Here is a 21,903-nt window from a genome sequence, read left to right as displayed (position 1 = left end):
CTTCTTCTTTATTGCGGATCATGCTGCCCATCAAATAACCTGCCAACTCCATCGCGGAGTCAACGGTTTGTGGCAAGTGTGACCTCACCATGTCACGAATCTCTCGTGGAAGTCCCCTAATGTAATGTGTTACTTTGCTGGATTCAGGAGTAACCAGCTGGGGAACTAAACGATAGTATTTGTGAAATTTCGTGTTGTACTCACGAAGGTTCGTTCCAACAACCTTGTGAGCCAAAAATTTGGTTTGAATTTGGTCCGTTTCATGCATCGGACAGAATTTCGACATCAGAAATTCTTTAAACTCGTTCCAGGTCAAACCATACATTACCTCCCTTCCCCTACTCATGATTAGTGTGTTCCACCATTCTAGCACTTCGCCTTTGAACATTAAGGCGGAGTATTGGATCTTTTCTTCGTCCGAACACTTGCTTGTAATTACAATTGTCTCCATCTCTTCGAGCCACCTTACAGTTGCAATGGCTCCCTTCTCACCATGGAACTCCTTAGATCCATAGCATTTAAAGTCTTTGAATGAACATCCACCAATTTTAAGTTTCTTAAACTCTTGACGGACCCCACCATCGGCGTTTGATTCATGTACGCTTTCATCCATACGGGAGGGTCTAGATCGGGGTTTAGAGACAGAATTTCGGGAAGTATTTTCAGATTGTGAATGCTTTGTTTGTCTAAATTGGGATTTAAGTTCAGATTCGGCCCTTACAGCGTCTTTTACTAATTTTTGAATTTGTTTCATGTATTTGTCAGGAATCGGTTCCTCTTCATTATTTTCGGGACCTTTTCCTTTTTCTTGTCGTCTTTCGGTTTCCTTTCGGGAGACTTCTCGGTTATCACTTTGTCTAGACATTCTTTTTCTTTTATTCTTTTATCTGAAATTTAACATATTTCTTTTCTTAATATACAAGTTTATTTATTTCACATATTTATACATATCATAAAATGATATGTATATTATGTTACAACATTCTTATATATCATTTATGCGATATATAAGTTCTTATCCTTATTACATCATATTTTACATATAACACATAAACTATTTTACACACATAAACTTCATATGACATTGCTATCATCTCCTTAGTCTTTCATGAATTTCTTAACAACTCTCGTCAATTTGTTGCATTTGCGAAGAATTGTCTCTCCCATTTTCTTCTTTTTCTTTCCATTAGTGTCAATCTTCTTCCTCAATTCATCAGTTTCTTGTAGGGCTCGATCAAAATGCTCCTCCTGGGACTGAGGTATGTCGGTAGGATACCCGTATCTTGGTGGTGGGTCATGGTAACCCATCATCACAATATCGTAATGGTTCTTCGGGTTTGGATACGGAGACATTGTCATATCCGAGGGATAGTTGAAGAATGCATATGCTGCTTCATTTTGCTCACGTATCTCATTTGCTTGTTCTTCAACTGATGGGATCTCTCCTGTGTACGGTGGGAAGCTTGATGATGCTTTACCCTTGAGCTCTTGAAAAAATTGCATATATGGGTCAACAGAGCCATAACTTGGGGTTTGTTGAGAGTATGGCTCTTCCACTGGTGCCATCTCTTCATTTGGGTTGTCGGGAAATTTCTCTTCATCAGGATCTGTTTCCTCCTCCGGATCCTCTTCTGATTCTATTTCCAGTTCTTCTTCAGTTATTGCAGGCACATGAATCTTCTCGTATGGCATTGTCACCCTCATTTTGGGCTTGTGAGACAGTCCCCTTTTGTTGATGTGAGAATTGGCGGTATCCATAGTTGATGTGCTGGTATGCCACCTCCGTTGATCTGAATGGCATTCCATCCAATCGGATGAAGGAGAATTGGGTTCCTCATTTACTTGCTTGTTGGCGAGAAAATAGTATGACGGATGCGGATTTGGCGGCACATATGTTGGATCTGAGTAATGTAGTGGAGTCTCCATTGGTTGATATGTTGGTACTTCTGATGAGTGATACATTGGTGGGTTGGATGGATAATAACTTGAGTGTCTTGGTGCTTGGTATAATTGGTGCGGAGTGTTATCTAGATGGTAGATTGGACTTTGCTCGATGTCGGGATTTGGTTTGTTTTGATTATGATTCATATTGGAATTGAAAAATGCTTCGAAGTAATCCTTACTCATGATGTCCTTGGGGAATTTGTAGTACCTCTTTGCTCTTCTTGCTTCATTATCATAATACTTTATTAATTCTTCATAAGACATCCTTTTGATGGGTGGTTTAGAATGTAGAGAGGGAAAGAAAGGGTTACCAACCAATCTTATCCCTATTCAAATAAACAAGTAAATATTTCTTATGCTTAGATCGAAGCTTGGGTATTGTTTTCTGATACCCAATTCGCTAAGATCGATGGCTCTGATACCAACCTGTCACACCCCATCTTAGGCCTAGGTGTGTGACTCGATAGTTGGTACCACATTTGTAAATAAATCAGAGTTGCGGGTTAATGCGGAAGACTTTAATAAACATGTGGATTTAAAGTTAAAATATTTACATTATAAAAGACGAGACGAAAGTCTCGTTTAATTTTACTTGTTTATATGTTTTACAAAACCACCATATTTTAATATTTACACAAAGTTATCTGAGCCATCGGATTCTTGAGCTCTTCGTCTTTCAAGCTCTAATCTTGGTTACCTGCAAAATGTTAATAAAATACGTTAGCAACGAATGCTAGTGAATATGCTGACGCTAAAAATATTTTCTTTACTTAATCACCCCTCGAGACCACGTAAGCCTCGGCCCATCTTGGCTTAGGAATAATCAAGTTAAACAATCATTATAAACTTGAGTCTCTACACTAGGTCACCTCAGCAAAACACCGCAGCATTTCGACATAACTTAGGTACCATAAAATTACACATGGTCAGTCTCACTCGGACGTAACTTAGGTCCGGCCCATCGTGGCTGGAGGTCGTGACCAGGCGTGGTGCGATGTGCCCACCGCATACCACATATGTAAGGATCCAGACAAACGTATACTACAGCCTGAGAGATAGGCTTATACTCTTATTTACAATGTTTTTAGAGACACGTAGCCTCATGTAAAGTTTTACACATAACATGTTTGATTGTTTGAAAACAAGTTTATAAAAGTGGGGCGTATTCACCTTTTGATAGGGATCGGTTTCCAACACCGTCCGTGAGTTCTTCTCTTGCTATCTCGCACCTATAGTACGAGTATAACTTTTGTTAGTCGGATACACGATCCGGCTTAAGACCTTTAGTCTTATGATGAACCTTTACTTTATAATCTCTTTTTACTTTAAAACCTTTAGTTTTAATAGTAGTTTATAAACCTTTAGTTTCTTTTTAAAACCCGACATTTCTTCTTCTTTAATAAACGTATTCTTTTCTTTATTATTTAAGAATACTCATTATTCTTAAATAATATATTTTATAACAACGATTAATCATATTCATATATATACTCACATATATGTTTTCAATTTTCTTTTCTTTATTTTCTTTGTTATATGTTTCTTCGTTTATCGAGAATAACTTTGACTTGGGTATTGAGCCTTTATAATATTTTAATATATTTTGATCGGGCTTCATGTCTACCTTGGTTGGCTTAGAAATACCCTAGTCACTTGGGCAACACTTCGACACCAATTGCTCTTTTCTACTCTTGGCACGCTTCCCAAGACACCAACACTTCTTGGCACATACTTCGAGATGATTGTCGGGATGTTGGAACAACACTTCTTTCTTGTTTGGAATATCGTCGGGGGAATGGCACGTTTATTGAGGTTTCAGGGCACGTAAAACGAGGTAGATCAATGGCACGCTTTTTGAGGTTTAGAGAGAGAGTAGTGAGAGAGTAATGTGTGTGTTTTGGGATGAGATGGATCTGAATTCGTAGCTGCCTATTTATAGGTTGAAATTGAATCCCGTCGTGGTACGCGACAGGTCCCTTGGCAAGCACGTCGCGTACCGCGACGTAGGCTTGATGAATCAGTGAGTAGACCTGCCACGTGGTGACACGTGGCGGCAGACGATGCCACCGTGTGCCACGTGGCACACGTGTCACAACGTGTCAGACACCCCATCGCGGTACGCGATGGAGTTCTCTTCTGATCCATCGCGTAGCGCGATAGGTCAGGAAATCAGAATTTACAATTTAACCCCTTGGGTTTGGAATTTGGCAAAACTGGTCCCTTGACTTTAGAAACTTGACATTTTTGACCCGAAAATTACGTGATGTTACATAAGGGTTCTGACCTAAGTCATTATTTTATTATTATTATATGGCTTAGACCATAGTCAGGGGTATAGCCCAAACCTTGATCATAAATATGTTTACATAAGCTTTAAACATACAAAGGATTATAATAGTGTTTCTTTACAATTAAGAAACATCAGTTTGACATTCATAAGGAAATATAGTTTCTTCACGATTAAGAAACATAGCATTCATATACAAAGAATATAGTTAAAACATTGTTTCTTCATGTGTAAGAAACATAAGATTTTACATGCATAGCAATCAATGAATGTTTCTTCTTGAAGAAGAAACATATTATAGATGTTTCTTCATGAAGAAGAAACTCATCATATGATTTGGTAAATAAACAGAAAGATTGCAGGTCTAAATATTTTATTCAAACAAATGATCAATCAAGGTTTAAAGCTATTTAAACCAGACTAAAGGTCTATAGCCGGATCAAGAGACGATCCAGAAATTTATATACCTATTTTATTATAGGTCAATCAATCAATCAGTCAGTCAATCAATCATTCATTCACAGTCAAGGTTTCAAACGAAATCAACATATCATTCAGAACAGACAATCACAGGTGAATACGTTCAAACCTTTTATAATGTGAATATGTTCAAACCTTTCATAACGTGAATACGTTAACCTTTTTAATCAGTCAAAGCATATTTATACTCATTAAGACGAACGGGTGTTTGTCTTAAATGAGTCAATAAAATGTCTATGTGAGATCAAGTAATCTCTAAAACTTTATAATACAAAGTAGAAAATAAAGTCAACTCAGACCGAATACACATGTGTCTGGATCCAAACATAACCGTTTAGCCTAATCATTCTAAGGCTATGTGGCCGCGGGCTAATGGTCATAACTAGTCTCCCAGTAAGGGCTACGTGGCTCGGGAACAATTGTGTGTGTAGGGCAGTGGTACATAGACCAGAAGTAGAAATGATTCTGCTGAGCTTGTAGAGAAAACTATATTTGTATTATATTGTCATTCAAATGTTTTATAGAGTCATACGTGTTCACTAGCATTTCAGGGAATACAGATTAGTACAGGTAACAAGACATTCATGGAGTTAGATGCTCGCAAGGTAATGATGGCTCAGTTTTTAATTATTAAAATATTACAAACGGTATTTCAACAAGCTTTATAAATCAAACACCGGGTATTTATTTTCCGAGAAGTTTTCAAATAAATTAATATTCTATTCAACCAAAGTCTTCCGCTAAAATAACCCGCAACTCTGATGTATTTACAAAACAGGTACCAACTTGTGGTCACACGCCTAGGCCCTAAATCGGGGTGTGACACTTGTGATACCTCCTACATGTTTTGCATGGCGTAGAATTGTATCAATTTTGGTTTATGCCTTTGCCTTTGAAGTTGGCACCTCCACTCGTACTTCCTTGAGTTGTTGTTGTTGAAACCTTTTTGTCCTCTTCCTTATTGCGGACCATTCCGCCCATCAGATAGCCAGCTAACTCCATTGCAGAGTCAGCGGTTTGAGGTAAGTGTGACCTCACCATGTCGCGGATTTCCCGCAGCAGTCCCCAAATATACCTTGTAACATTGCTGGATTCTGGATTCACCAGTTGCGGAACAAGTTGACAATATTCGTGAAACTTTGTGTTGTATTCACGAAGGTTCGTCCCCACGACCTTAAGATTCAGGAACTTGGTTTGGATTTGGTCGGTCTCATGCATGGGACAAAACTTTCCCATCAATAATGCCTTAAACTCATCCAAGCTCAGATTGTACATTGCCTTTCTCCCTTTACTCATCAACATCGTATTCCACCACTCAAGCGCCTCTCCCTTAAACATAAGGGCAGAGTATTGAATCTTCTCTTCATTGGAACATTTGCTTGTTATCACAATAGTCTCCATCTCCTCAAGCCACCTCACAGTCGTGATGGCTCTTTTATCACCATGGAACTCTTTCGGTCCATAGTATTTAAAATCTTTGAATAAACACCCACTAATTTTGAGTTTCTTGAACTCTCGCCTAACTCCATCATCGGCGTTAGACTCATGAACACTTTCTTCCCTATGTGAAGGTCTAGAACGAGGTTTAGAAACAGATTTTCAGGAAGGATTAACGGAATGAGAATGTTTCGAATTTCGTGATTGAGACATAGCCATGGACTCTTCTCTCACCGCATCCTTAACCATCTTTTGTATTTTATTCATATATTTTTCGGGAATTTCTTCTTCTTGATTACCCACGGGGTCTTTCCCCTTTTCTTTTCTCATTTCTTGCTCTTTTCGAGCATTCTCATTGTTATTACTTTGTTCAGACATAATTCTTTTCTTTTCAATTTATATCTGAAATTTAAACAACGTTTTCTTTTATTAAACATATACATTTTTATTCCACACTTATATATATATATCGCGAAAGGATATATATATAATTTATTATACAACATATATACATATACATATATATATATATATATATATATATATATATATATATTGATAGCCCTATCATTACACAAAGACGTCTATACGTCTTTTATTACACGATTATTCATATAACACATACATGACGTTAATACACACACAAAGTCTTCTTATCACACCCATCATCACTACTGCTTTAATCCTTCAAAAACTTCTTCACAACCTTCCTTAATTTGTTGCACTTGTGAAGGAGCGTATTTCCCATTTTATTCTTTTTCTTTCCTTCCTCGTCCATCTTCTTTCTCCAATCGCCTGTCTCATGCAGAGCGCGGTCTAAGTGCTCTTCATATGATTGCGGGACCGTGTTGGGATATCCGTATTGTGGAGGTGGGTCGCGATAACCCAATGTCACCATCTCGTAGTGATTCCTCGGTTCTGGATACGGAACGTCGGTCATGTCGGATAAATGATAGAAGAAAGCTTTAGCAGCTTGGTTCTGCTCTCGGATCTCATCAGCTTGCTCTTGAATTGATGGATTTTTTCCTTGGAATGGTGGGAAGCTTGAGGAAGCCTGGTTCCTGAGAGCTTCGAGATATTGCACATATGGATCCACAGAACCGTAGCTCGGGTTGTGGGAAGTGAGTGATCCATCCATTGATGTTGATATCTCATTGGGGTTGTTGTGATGCTCTTCTTCCTGTTCAGACCCTTCCTCAGGATCTTTCTCTTCTTCGGGATACTCCTCTACTTCTGGTTCCTCCTCTTCCATAGGTTCTTCCTCTTCTTCAGGTTCTTCCTCCTCCATATGATGGGTAGTCTCGTTGATCATTGGAGGCATTTTGAAACTTTCGTAGGGCATCATCACCCTCATTCTTGGTTTGCGGGATGTCCCTTCGTCATTGGTGGGTTGAGAATTGACTTCGTTCATGGTGGAGCTTCCAGTAAGCCACCTTCGTGGGTCAGAGTGGCATTGCATCCAGTCGGAGGATGGGGATCTTGGTTCTTCCTTTATTGGTCGGTTTGAGAGGAAGGCATAGGACGTGTGTGGATTTGGTAGGTATCCGGTTGGATAGTACTGCGGCACCTGTGATGGTTGGTAGGTGGGAATTTCCAAGGGATGGTACGTCGGTATTTCTGAGGGGTGGTACATGGGCATGGTTGGCGGATGGTAGCTTGAGTGCCTTGGTGCTTCAATTCCTTGTCTTGGTGGACTATCGGGAGCATCTATTGGGTAGTGTCTACTTCCAGGGTAGTACACAGGCTTAGTCAAGTCATGTTCCACATCTTGATCAAAGTATGCTTCGTAGTAACCGTCACTCATGTTGTCTTCGGGAAAAGGTTCGGCTATTCCGCCCTCTTTTGCTTTTCGTACATAGTTCTCCATCCAACTTTTGAATGACATCTACATTTTGGGTGGTTTAGAATGTGGAGGGAAAGAAAAGGTTACCAGCCAATCTTATCCTTAAAACAAATAAACAATTATTTCCTATACTTGGATCGAAGCTTGGGAATTGTTTTATGATACCCAATTCGCTAAGATCGATGGCTCTGTTACCAACCATGTCACACCCCTACTTAGGGCCTAGGCGTGTGACCCAATAGTTGGTACCACATTTGTATATAAATCAGAGTTACGTTTGATTAGCGGAAGTCTTAAAATATAAGGATCAAAGTTGTAATATTACAAAAGACGGGATTATAAAAGATTCCCGTTTAAGTTCAAAAGATTACTTGTTTTAATTACAAACCACCATTTTAACATATTAAGGTTTATACAAAACAAATCCGAGCCATCGGATATAAGTAGCACTTCGACATACCAAGCGCTAATCTTGTTCACCTGCAAAATGTAAATAAAATACGTCAGCAACGAATGCTGGTGAACACGCTGACGCTAAAATATTTTCTTTTACTTTATTACCCCTCGAGACTACGCCTGCCTCGGCCCATCGTGGCTTAGGAATAACAAAGTCAAATAACACATTTATAAATTCAAGTCACTACTCTAGGTCACCTCAGCAAACACCGCAGCGATCGACTTAGTTAAGTACTTGTAAATATAAACAGCGATCGTACTTCCCGCGGGAAAGCGTCATACGATCAGGGTGGTGCGATGTGCCCATCGCGTAGTACCACCTATGTAAGGATCCAGACATACGTATACCACAGCCTGAGGGCTAGGTTTATACTTTCATTTATAATGGTTTTAGGAACACGTAGTTCCTTGTAAACAATTTTAATATAACATGTTTGACTCGTTTGAAAACAAGTTTATAAAAGTTTGGGGGCGTATTCACCTTATCGCTTTGGGATCGGCTTCACTCACCGTCCGAGGGTCTTTCCCTTTTTATCTCGCACCTATAGTACGAGTATAAATATTTGTTAGTCGGATATACAATCCGGCTTAAGACCTTTAGTCTTATTTTATATCTCTACCTCGATGAACCTTTAGTTCATATATTTCTTTTACTTGAAAACCTTTAGTTTAAAAGTAAATTATAAACCTTTAGTTTATATAAAAACCCAACGTTTCTTCTTCTCAAAGAAACGTATTCTTTTCTTTTATTATTTAAGAATACTCATTATTACTTAAATAATAATTTCATAACAAAGGATATACATATATACTTACACACATATATACGTATTTACACTTCATTCTTTTATTCTTTTCTTTGTTATGTTTATTTCTCTTTTATCGAGGTATCGAGTATAACATCGACTTAAGGCTTAAGCCTAATATTAAATTATATTCATTTGTCGTTACGCCTAACCTTGTTGGCGTTTAGAAAACCTTAGAACTTGAGCAGCACTCCAACGCCGCTTCGCTTTCTCGATAATTTGGACACGCCAATGACAACACCAATCTTTGAGAATTGATGACACGCCTTCCAAGAACAAACACCTTCCTTGGTCGTATGTGGATGGAGGGTGACACGTACTTCGAGGAAATGTTGGCACGCAAATCGAGGAATCGGGGCATGTTTTACGAGACGGATCGAGGGTATGATTGTGGAATTGTAGAGAGATGTTAGAGAGATGATTGTTTGTGTGAATTGAGGTGTGAATGGACTGAACCCGTAACCTTCTATTTATAGGAAAAAATTGGAGCCTATCGCGATACACAATGGCTCTCTGGCCTGGCCCGTCGCGTATCGCGACGTAGGCCATCTGTGTCACCATATATACCTGCCACGTGGCGACACGTGGCAGTGTTACGCCGCTTGGCGACACATGGCAAACGCGTTGCCACGTCGTGACACGTGGCGGCAGTGACACGTGGCGGCAGATGGTGCCACCGTGTGCCACGTGTCACAATGTGTCAGGCCACGTCATCGCGATACGCGATGACGTTTGGTTCAACAGTGATCGCGTATCGCTGTTGACTACTTCAAGAACCTTTGACCAAGCCCCATCGCGATACGCGATGGGCTTGTCCTTTGTCCCGTCGCGTATCGCGAGAGGACATGAAAACATAATTTTCACTTTAAACCCTAAGGTTTAGAATTTGGCATGTTTGGTCCCTTGACTTTGGAAAGTTGACATTTAGATCTCGAAATTTTCTCGATGTTATAAGAGATCTGTGATACAGGCCGAAGATCTGGTGCTGGAGGGAGGAACGCATCTGGTGGAAGGAGATCTACAGCGGGCGTCAGAGAGATAACGGCGGTGCTTCGTTGGTTATTTTATTACCACAGAGATCTGGTGCAAATGTGTAGGGAGATCTACAGCAGATCCCAGAGATCTTGTACCGATGTGCGTGGAGATTGGAAAAGAAGGTGTTTAACCCAAATTACTTAATTCATAATTAAACTCATTTTTATTTAAAAAACACATGTAAAACCCATACCATAACCCAAATAAGTCCATTATAAAATTTAATTGTTTAAAGTTTAAACCCAATAAAAAACATTTTTGCTCAAGGCATAAAATTTTTCTCACCCTTGGTCCAAATATTTTAAACTATTTGTGCGTACACACATAAAATTTAGAATAAAAAACGGTGTTCCAAACACTATGATAAGTAAAAAATTAAGATAATCTTGTAATGGTTGAGGTTGATATTATCAATTATCATAACGGTGATAAGTTAATAGAATTAAATGATAAAATTACAATAATTAAAGTCTAGTGATTGCTAAATTGTAGTGGGTTAAACTTTAGTGAAAATTCTTAAAGTGTCTTGCTTTTAAAGAGAGATTTCAGACATGTCCATCCAAAATTCAAATTCCCTATTTGTCCCTTTATTAACTCGTCTTCGACTCTACGTTAGAAATCGAGACGATATGTTTTGTTAACTCGCCGCCTCCCCAGCATATTAGCTCATAATTTGTTGCCTCCCCGCCATGTTAGCTCAAAACTCATTACCTCCGCTCCATAGTAGCTCAAAACTCGTTGTCTCCACCATATGTTAGCTAAAACAAAATCTGCCTTATCTTTACTAAAAACATGGATCCAAAATTTAATTAAAAAATATTTGAATATTTTAAATTTTATTGGTTTTTAAGTTCTTGTATATTGAATTTTGGATAATGATATGATTTAGAAAAGTCATGCATACCATCAAATTATTTTATGTGTACATTTCTTAGATATATTTTTTAAAAAGTTAATGGTCATTTTCGTCCCTATGGTTTGCTACTTTCGCCACTTCAGTCCAAAATTTGAAATTTTGTCAATTTAGTCCCCATAGTTTTAAATATTAGCCAATCACGTCCCATTTGTCTAACGACATCCAGCTATGCCGTTAGTTTAAAGGTATTTTTGTCTTTCTCTTTTTTATTTTGAGTTAATGGTCATTTTCGTCCATGTGTTTTGATATTTTTGCCACTTCAGTCCAAAGTTTGAAATTTTGTCAATTTAATGTTCAATTTAATTCAGTTTTTTTTATAACCTATAACCCTGCTGAGCATAATCCAAGCCCAAAACAGGTTTGCATTTACTCTGCCGACAACAGTAATCATACCCTCTCCTCTCGTATGTAGTTTCTATACGGTTCCTAAACTCTCCCCATGGTGGAATTCAATGGTAAAGTGGTCAAAGCAATTCCCTGAAACGGAATTGTACGTAAAAAAACTAAAAATCGTTTCTTTAATGGATGTATAATAGTTAGGGTTTAGAGATTAACATATCGTAATGAAAATTTGGGTCGAATTCAACTATTATACATTAATCAAAGACATGAATTTTAGTTTTTTATGTAGGATTCGGTTTCAGGGAATTACTTTGACCACTTTACCATTGAATTCCACCATGGAGAAGAGTTTAGGAAATGGCTAGAAACTAAATACTAGAGGGGTATGATTACTGTTGTCAACAGATTAAGTGCATACCAGTATTGGAGGTTGCTCTATGGTTTTGGGCTGAATCATGCTCTTCATGGTTATATATAGACAAAAAAAAAAGAAAAAAAAACTGAATTAAGCTGAACATTAAAATGACAAATTTTCAAACTTTGGACTGAAGTGGCAAAAATATCAAACCACAGGGACTAAAATGACCATTAACTCAAAATAAAAAGGTGAAAGACAAAAATACCCTTAAACGAACGGCATAGCTGGATGTCGTTAGACGGATGAGACGTAATTGGCTAATATTAAAACTATGATGACGAAATTGACAAAATTTCAAACTTTGGACTGAAGTGGCGAAAGTAGCAAACCACAGGGACAAAAATGGTCATTAACTCTTTTTTAAATAACAAGATATATTAGATTTAATTTTTTAGCTAACATAGGGTAGATGCGATGAGTTTTGAGCTAACGTGAAGCGAAGGCAATAGGTTTTGAGCTAACATGGCGGGGAGGCGACGTGTTATGAGCTAATATGGAGAGGAGGCGACGAGTTAAGAAACATATTGTCTCGATTTCCTAACGTAGAGCCGAAGACGAGTTAATAAATAGACAAATAGGAAATTTGAATTTTGGAGAGATATATTTGGAATCTCTCTTTAAAAGTGGGACCGTCTGGGAATTTTCCCTAAACTTTAAGACATCATTAGTGACGACTGACGATAGACTCTCTGGTATATCTTCAGAAACCCATATGTATTTCATAGCGTGATATTAATTTACAGGCTCCATATTCGCAGGTGGCTAAATGAGATTGGCGAAGCTTGGACATAAATGTTGAGGGGGTCGGACTCAATATGTATAAAAAATTTTCATAGGCTAGAGGGGGGAAGGCTCAAAATTTCAGTCGGAAACGGGTGAATTTATACCATGTATTTTTGGCTGAAAAAAGATAAATTTACACTGCCGAGCGAAAAAAGGAGTCCGGGCTCAAAATTCGATCGAAAACGGGTAAATTTACACTATGTATAAAAATTTTCGGGCAAAAAGTGGATAAATTTGCACTACCGAGCAAAAAACCGAGGGGCGGGGGGCTCAAAATTTCGGTCGAAAACGGATAAATTTACACTATGTACAAAAATTTCGACCGAAAAATGATAACTTTACACTACCGAGCGAAAAAACGGAGGGGACCGGGGCCAGACTAAAGCTACGCCTATGAATGAGAACCTGTCGATTTTTGGTCTCTAGCCTCCCCATACGGGGGCATAATTATAGTAAACCTGACTGTATCATAAGAAAGATTTTAACTTAATTGAGTAGAAATCTTATCACCCATAAATATGTGTACACAGTTGCTGTTATATTGCTTCTATTAGGACGTTCACACATATACACTATTGTGATATCGTGATCAAGGAGAAAGAAATTTAATTACCATTGATGAGATTTGTCTCATAATGCAATGGTGAGAGTGTATGTTTCTTTTAAGCATGCAAACTTTTCATATTAAAAATCAATTCACACAAAATCACACAAATGATAACCAAATACTTCAACAATATATATAATTTGAACTTGATTTGTTGTTACTGTCATTCATCCCATTGTATTTGAACTATAAGTTAATTCACATCCATTATTCTTTGTATACAACAAAAAATTAAGTTGTTGGTAAATAAATAAGAACAAATGTTTTATCATAATTCTCTTGTATTGTGAGAAGAAAATGATAAGCCAACTAAAAATGTATAGAGTTCATGTCGCCTTAAAGCTTAGAAAAATGTTATATGTGTCATGAATTCAAATTTTATAAAAATAGTTAAAAAATCAAAGCCGGTGAGTGAAGTTTGAGGGTTATTCCACAATGGCACCCATCATATATTAGAATTAATAAACACAATCACCAAACATACACATACGTACATATCTTACACACAGGGCTGGCTATAAGGGAGCGCCGAGTGGTGACGGACCCCGGCCCGACATCGCGATAGACCCGGGTTTAAAAAAAATTATTTATGAAAAATTGTATGTATTTTTAATGCTTAAACATAATTAGACAATCACTAGTTTGGTCAAGTGGTAAAGAGGTGTGGTTTTCAACCAAAAGGTTATGGGTTCTAATCTCACTTGGACATTTTAATCTTAATTTTATAAAAAAAAAATAGTTTTTTACACAACCAAATTATAAGACTCAAAAAATTAAGGCTTATTTAAAAACTAAATTGTTTAACACAACAAGATACCCTTTTTATTAAGGCCCAAAAATTTTTTCGCATTCGACCCAAATTTTTTTAACCGTTCTCGAAACCGGGCCTGCTTACACATACATACACATACCATATATACACATGTATACATGTACCAAACATACATACATCACATAAATATTTCATACATACCCACTCACACATACATATTGTGATCATACATCATCGTAGGTGAATCTCACATCAGCCACGAACAAGAGAGATTATTGGTTCATAATGAATGTCTCGCCTCTAATATCACCAACGCTTTTTGGGCTTAATGCTACTCGATCAGAGGAGAAATCTGTAGTTAAGCATGCTCAGGTGAGAGTAGTATCAGAATTGACGACCTTATGAAAAATCTTCACTTTGGCAACAAAAAAACAAATTTGCGAGTTCTTTATGGGCAAAGCGGGCAATATTAATAGTATGAGATGCTAGATATTACGAATGGTATGTGAGCCATTCCTGTTCCGTTCGGAATGGTGGGGCAAACCTCATCAAGGATGGTGAGTCCCCGAGATGTCAAGAGACCTTTGGCGAATCCCGCATCCTGGATTAGATGGTGGGGGCAAACCACATCAACGATTATGAGTCCATAAGAGGGGGAGGGGGGTGATTGTAACACCGTAGGTAAATCTCACATCGACCATGAACATGAGAGATTCTAGATTTATAAGGAATGCTCATCCTTAAATATCACCAACACATTTTAGGCTTAATGCTAGTGAATGAGGGGAGACCTCCACAGTTAAATATGTTCATGTGGAAGTAGTATCATGATAAATGACCTCCTAGTAAGTTTCTACTTGAACAACTAATAACAAATCCATGAGCTCTTTGTGCACAAAGTGTTCGACAAACGAAGAAAGCATGGCAGGTGCAAGCACAATTCCTCTAATTTTTTGTTCAACAATTGTGTTCAAGAATTTTAGTATGAAATCAAAAAATAAACAAATTCATCACAATTTTACAGAACTCTTTGCTTCCAAGTACTTGGCTGATCCGCTGCTGAGCAACGGTTATCTTGTATTTGTTTGATTAACACGCAACGATCAATTTAGTGTTTTGTTTGATAGCTTTGAGAATATGGTCCATATACACTACCTTTATATACAATCTTATTCATACAAGTCAACTCAATGTTGTTTACCTACCAAATAGTCGGTGCATATGTCGAATTTTACCTTTGAAATGATGGGCACACACTTATCTTTAAGCAAGAATGTGTTGGGTTTACGCAAGCTAGGGTGTGAATTTCAAGCATGACATCAATTCAGAGCTTAGGTTCGGTTTAATTAATAGTTTGAGATAGTTCTGGGATTGAATTTATAAACCTGTTTAACTAAATGGGTCTATCACATGTGAACATGATGGTTTAAGAGGTTGATATGTTTTCTCTATAATTCGTTAAGAGGCAACATATCTGGTAAAGATGCAATTATCTATAAATAAACAAATGTAACTTTTATTGTAAATTTATGATTTAAAAATAGTAACATGCAAAATATACATATATAATTTTTAAAGTTAATCGGTCATGTAATGTGTCAACCTTCGCAACAAATACGCAACTAACGTTTAAGTTTATATTTAGTTTGATATGTCAATTCATAAACACAATACATTAACACTTTAGTGACACTCAATATCATTATATCAATTGGTAAGTTTTTGAAGTTTCCTACTTGTTAAGGTTGACTTAATTAGAGAATTATAAATTAATAATATGACTTGTGTGCAAAATACCAGTTCATCATGTGACCGGGGCCATGAAACTTATGTTGACTAAGACCACCATCTATAATCGATATATACAAAAGGAAGTTTGATAATAAGTCCAATGATACATGTAGTGAGTTTTCACTATTTAGTACATAAAAAACACCTATCTAAACCGGAGTCTAGATGAGCAGTCCCACAGGGTGAAAACTATCGCGATAAAAACATGTTAAAGAAAATGCAATTCTTAGCCGAATGGGATTGATATATTGTGTCAAATCCGGAATTAGTTTTGAGATAAAGAACCCGAAGAATCATAAGAATATTATGTTTTTTAAGCATTGTGTAATGTGTACAAATATGCATAGAGTTTTTATTTGAGGAGGTTCACCATGTTTGATTATCCTTTCAATTTATTTTCCAAATTACTCAATATATTTTATAGGTCTCAATTAGTTTGATACTCATATTTATTTTTAAAATCAGATTGTAGTGAGTTTTCTAAAAAGTGGCACAGAAGATTGATTTTAATATTGAAATATTTAGGTTTGCTTTTGTGATTTTTGGAAATTAATTATTGCTAAAGTTATATACTCTGCATGTGGCTTTGCCCAAATAAAAACAAGTTTGTAATAAATACTTTTTGTTTCTTAGTTTGAACTCAAATAATGCTTTTGTTTTTGTATATTTTAATTCAAGATCTTTATTCACTTAGTCGCCTCCAAATATTCCTTTTTAGCCGGCTTAAACTTGGCTTGTAGGCTAAAGCTTCACTTAGCCTTCTTCTTTTTTTCATTTAGCCGTCTAATTTTAGCCACCAAAATTGAAATTTTTACCAACATTACCAACTCTGTTAAATAGTTAGCCGTCTTCAATCTTTTTATCTCTTAGCCGTTCTTCTTAGCCTGTGTAAATTTAGCCCACAAAATTAAATATTTTTACCTACTCAGTTAATTATTTAGCCTGTTTTTCGTAGCCGTCAATTTTTTTTTCTCCTAGCCGACATGTTAGCCATCAGAAATAAATATATTTACCTACTCAATTTAACTTTTCACTAACCATTCTTATAATAAAACTATAAAACCATTTTCATTCCATCTTATAAAACCATTCTTATAAAACTTCCCTAATGGTTGGGCTAACTTAAAAGAAATGCAGGTTAGGGTGGATAACACCCTAAAAAACATACGGTGTCATAGCGGCCTGTGGCTTCCAATCGGAGTGAAACTTGCGAGTGCTTTGTCAATTGGCAATCGGTATGAAACTATATCATAAAACCATCTCTTTGTTTAATCAAGTTTTGTAAAAAGTATGTAATGTAAAGTGCTCATTTTTTCTCAATACAAGTATTGATAACAAGATTTAACAAACTAGATGCATCATCAGATTGTAAGTTTTTCATAACTTTCACATATTTCTTTTAACTAACTAATATTCTATCAACCAAATCTATAGCACCATCATACCCAATTTTACTCATCAAACACCTAACCAAAACACTCCATATCCCCTTATCAAGACCAACCCCATCATTCACCATTCTCCAAACCCACTCCTCCCTTCTTTCCACCTCACCCAAACCACACACTCCATACACAACACTTGTATACGTAACCAAATCGGCACGTAGCCCACATCGGCTCATAGATTCCAAAAGTTGAATCGCAAGGTCAACCTTACCATACTTGCAACACCCGTTAATAATCACATTAAACGTAACCACATCCGGGTTCACCCCTTTCACCACCATCTTTGCCATAACCTTTAAACCTTCATTTACCATATTGTTACCACAATACATGTTAATAATCGTGTTGTATGTCGCCAAATTAAGCCCGACGCCACTTTGTTCCATCTCGTGTATGAGGTCAAACGCGGCCTTAAAGTCGTTGGCTTTCGAAAATCCCGTTAAAAGCTCATTATACGTCGTCAAATTAGCCAAGTTTCCCATTTGATGAAATAACCTCATTGCTGAGTCTATCTTTCCACATGAACAAAGACTTTTGATAAATACATTAAAAGTTGCAGCATTTGGTGCTATGTTTATATTATTCATAAGGTTATATGCTTCCTCAAACATGAAATTATTACAAAAAACATCCACCATTGATGTGTACACCACCACATTCGGGTCACATCCTTGTGTTATCATCTTGTTTCATGTTTCTGATGCGCCTAAAACATCCCTACACTTTGCATAACCGTTTATCAAAGTTCCATAAGTTATGACATTTGGAGGGCAATTTCGTCTTTCCATCTCGAGAACCAAAGACTTAGCTTTCTCCATATTCCCAATCGAGCAAAACCCGTTTATTAACGTGTTGTAGGTCACAACATTCGGTAACACGCCCTCTCGGGTCATTTGGTTGTAAACATCACACGCGTCTTTCATTTTCCCCTTTGCACATAAACCCTTTATCAAAGAACTGTAAGTGAACACGTTCGGTTGGATATTCTTCAACAACATTTTCGCAAATATAGCTAACGGGAGCTTAACTTCACCAACAACCGAGAGGGCATTTACGACAGTCGTAAACGTTATAACATTTGGTGTAATCCCATTACCATCCATCGTTTGAAACAACCGAAACGCCTCATTAAAATCACCTTCTCTACACATTCCCATTATCAACGCGTTATAAACCGAAACCATCGAAAAACCTCCCACAACACTCAACACAAGCTCCTTCGCTTCCCTTACCATACCAAAATCACACATGGAAGACACAACCGTAGTGTAACTCACTTCATCGGGCGGACACCCTCTCTTAGACATTTCAACAAGCACCTTGCGTGCACCATCAATCCGGTTATTCTTACACAAAGCCTTCAACAAAATGTTATACGTATACTTATCGGGTTCGATCCCATCTCTCTTCATGTTAGTATAAATAGGATTAATCATATGACACCTGTTCTCATTCAACAAAGCATCCAGCAAATGATTATATATTTTAACAGTGGGGTTCAACCCAAAATCTTGAATCCTGTAAAACGTTTTCAAAGCTTGTTCAGCTAATTGAAGTCTTCTGTAACAAGTGATTACAGTAATGAATAGGTCTTCCGAGCAGTTAATGCCGTCCAATTTCATCTGTTGAATAAGGTATTGGACGGCGTGTAAGTCGTGTTGGTGGGCTAGCTTTTGGATTAATGTTTGGTAAGTGAGAGGTGTGTGTTTGAAGGAGTTGGAGTTGGATATGGATTTGAAGTATTGGACTGCGAGATTGATGTCTTGTTCATGGTGTAATCTGTTTAAGACGTCTGATTCTGTGAGTTCTGAATTAGGGTTTTGGGGGTTTTGTGAATTGGGATTGGTGTTTGTGTTGAGGATCAAAGGGATTGAAGGTTTGTGGACTTTTAGTAGTAAGGAGCATTGGGTTTTCAAATGCATATTGTTGTTCTAGATTGAAACTGAAGATCAACATTTCATACAACCCCCAAATTCCATGTTTGATGGGACTACTAGAGTTCCTAAATCTAGGGGGTGTTTGGGATTGCTTATTTTACCGACTTCTAACTTATTAACTTTTTAAAAAATAATAAGATGTTTAGGATTGTTTATATTGTGAGAGAAAAAGTTTCATAAGTTACACTTTTGTAACTTATTAACTTAATGAAAAGTTATAAGGAGGGAAAATAAGGAATCTTAAACACCCTCTAAAACGGGAATTAAGGGGTGTTTGAGATTTTTTACTTTGGCTTCTTATATAGCTTATAACTTATTGGTTATAAGTGTAAGAATAAATATATGGATATGGATATTTATGTATGGCCTACGTGATCATTTATATTATAACTGATCAAAGTTAATTAAATTATACCTTATAATTACATTAGCTAGGTAATTGTTGATTGACCAAATTACCATTTCTTGCTAATCAAGGGTTTCCCCTTGGATGTATATAAATATGGAGAGACTAATTAACATCACACATCTCTTAACCCTAAACCCTTACATAAATTCGTGAGCCTCTCTCCCTCTATATTATTCGGTTTCTCAAGAACCCTAATCCCCATCACTAATATACATCCTAAAGGGGAACCTGACCAAGCTGACTGTCATGTCGTCTGGATCGTACTCATCAGCCGTGGCCGCTCTCTCTGTTGTGGCAGATATGTTTTAGTTGTAGGTTTATCATAACATCCATGTTTTCTATTACATACATAAAGAACTGATCAACATGTGGTATCAGAGCGATGTTGATTAATCAGTTCTTCATGTCTTCCATTAACTCAGGATCTAAACCGGAAGACATGGACTAAAACTGATAAACCCTAACAATTTTTGTTTTTTTTTATTAATTCGTTTTATTTTATTATCGTTATTAAAATCCGAAAATGCACAAACCCTAAAATTTTTTCGGTTTTAAAAATGGCGTCTGATATAAACTGACAGTTTTCGAAATATGGTAAATTAATGATTATTCGCGTTAAAATAGTTTCGAAAACCTAGTATAATCTGGTTCAATATCCGGATTGTTATAACCAAATCTTGGATAAACAAACAATCCCTAAGAATTCAGATTAAACGTTATTAGCTGTTCATAAACTTATGGGTGTATGTGTTTACGATTAAAACAGTTTTGGAGAACACTAAGTTTCCGAAAATACTAAAACCCGTAAACGCATCAAACCAGAAAACTAATATCCCGAGACTAAATTTTTTTTGTGAACAGTACCCTTAATAATTTGTTTGCTACTAACTAAACCAATGTTTTGTAAATACTTAAAATTCATATTAATTACTTTTACAAAACATATAAAAAGCTTAACTTGAATGAATGATGATGTACACTTCTGCCCAAAGGTGATGTGATACATCTAACTTATCATTCAAGTCTAAATACAAGCTATGTTAGTTTAGCTTAAACATGATTTAAATGTATCACTTCTGCCCAGAGGTGATGCGATACATCTATATCAAAGGAAAACTAACTTGTGCATAATTAAAATGGTTGTTTTACTTCTGCCCAAAGGTGATGTGTTATAATTGTTTTGCACATATACTTAAGTAAAATTTAATTCTGCCCAAAGGTGATTTATCTTTTATTTAAGTAGAATTCTATTAATTACATTAATCTATTATTTTGATGCTAATAATAGATATTCATTATCACAACTTCATAATTTAAATGGTTCTTATTTATGCCCGCATAAGTTTAAATTGCCCCTAGTTCACTCTAAGTTCCTTCTAGTTTAGTATCTTAACATTCTCATATAAATTCCAATCACAGCTCCGAATGGTGGAATCACATCATTAACTGGAGATAACTTTGCTGTCTGGAAGGACTCTCTTATGCTTAATCTCGCCTTCCTGGATTTCGACTTTGCTCTAAACGAGGATCAACCTCCGGAACTAACCGCTAACAGCACTCCTGCTGAGCACTTACTTTCCGAAAAATGGAAGAGATGCAACCGCATGTCTCTAATGCTTATGAAAAACTCCATTAGCATGCCCATAAGAGGATCCATTCCAGACTCTGAAAATGATAAAACCTATCTGGCTTCTGTGGAGGAACAATTCAAGGGAACGTCTAAGGCGCATGCTAGTACTCTTATTCTCAAACTGGTGACTACTAAGTACGATGGAAGGAGTGGCATTCGTGGGCACATTATGATGATAAACGACATGGCCCATAAGCTGAAGGGATTAGACATGGAGATCAGCGACGGTTTTCTGGTACACTTCATCATGACCTCTCTTCCACCTGTCTATGAACCTTTCAAGATCAATTACAACACCCAGAAGGACAAATGGACCATGAGTAAGCTGATTGCTATGTGCGTGCAAGAGTAAGAGCGTATGAAGATGGACAAACCTGAAGTTGCTTACCTTGCCACCAGTTCCAAGAAGAGGAAGAACACTAATCCAAGAAAGGAGTTTGCTAAAGTTCAGAAGAATAATAAAGGTGCCTCAACCAGCTCTCAGAACTCCACTGGAAAGCCTTTCTGCAAGTTCTGTAAGAAGTACATTCATAAGCAGAAGGACTGTTCAGACTTTAAGGAG

At 37.0% G+C, this 21,903-nt stretch overlaps 1 protein-coding gene and 1 pseudogene across 1 annotated transcript; one reads left to right on the top strand and one right to left on the bottom strand.

The window, feature by feature from the left end:
* Positions 1-17,316: 17,316 nt before the first annotated feature.
* LOC143633435 (uncharacterized) lies at positions 17,317-19,306 on the bottom strand (annotated as a pseudogene).
* A 1,886-nt stretch (positions 19,307-21,192) lies between these two features.
* Positions 21,193-21,693, top strand: LOC143633474 (uncharacterized). Its single transcript, XM_077101780.1, has one exon. It carries the CDS (start codon positions 21,193-21,195, stop codon positions 21,691-21,693), a length of 501 nt encoding a protein of 166 aa, XP_076957895.1.
* Positions 21,694-21,903: the final 210 nt, after the last annotated feature.

Source organism: Bidens hawaiensis, unplaced genomic scaffold, assembly GCF_021521415.1.
Source record: "Bidens hawaiensis isolate Kalapana, Puna unplaced genomic scaffold, B.hawaiensis_p1.1 tig00006734_1, whole genome shotgun sequence".
Taxonomy (NCBI): domain Eukaryota; kingdom Viridiplantae; phylum Streptophyta; class Magnoliopsida; order Asterales; family Asteraceae; genus Bidens; species Bidens hawaiensis.
Note: the sequence above shows the minus strand (reverse complement) of the source record. Positions and strands in the feature narration are given on the sequence as shown.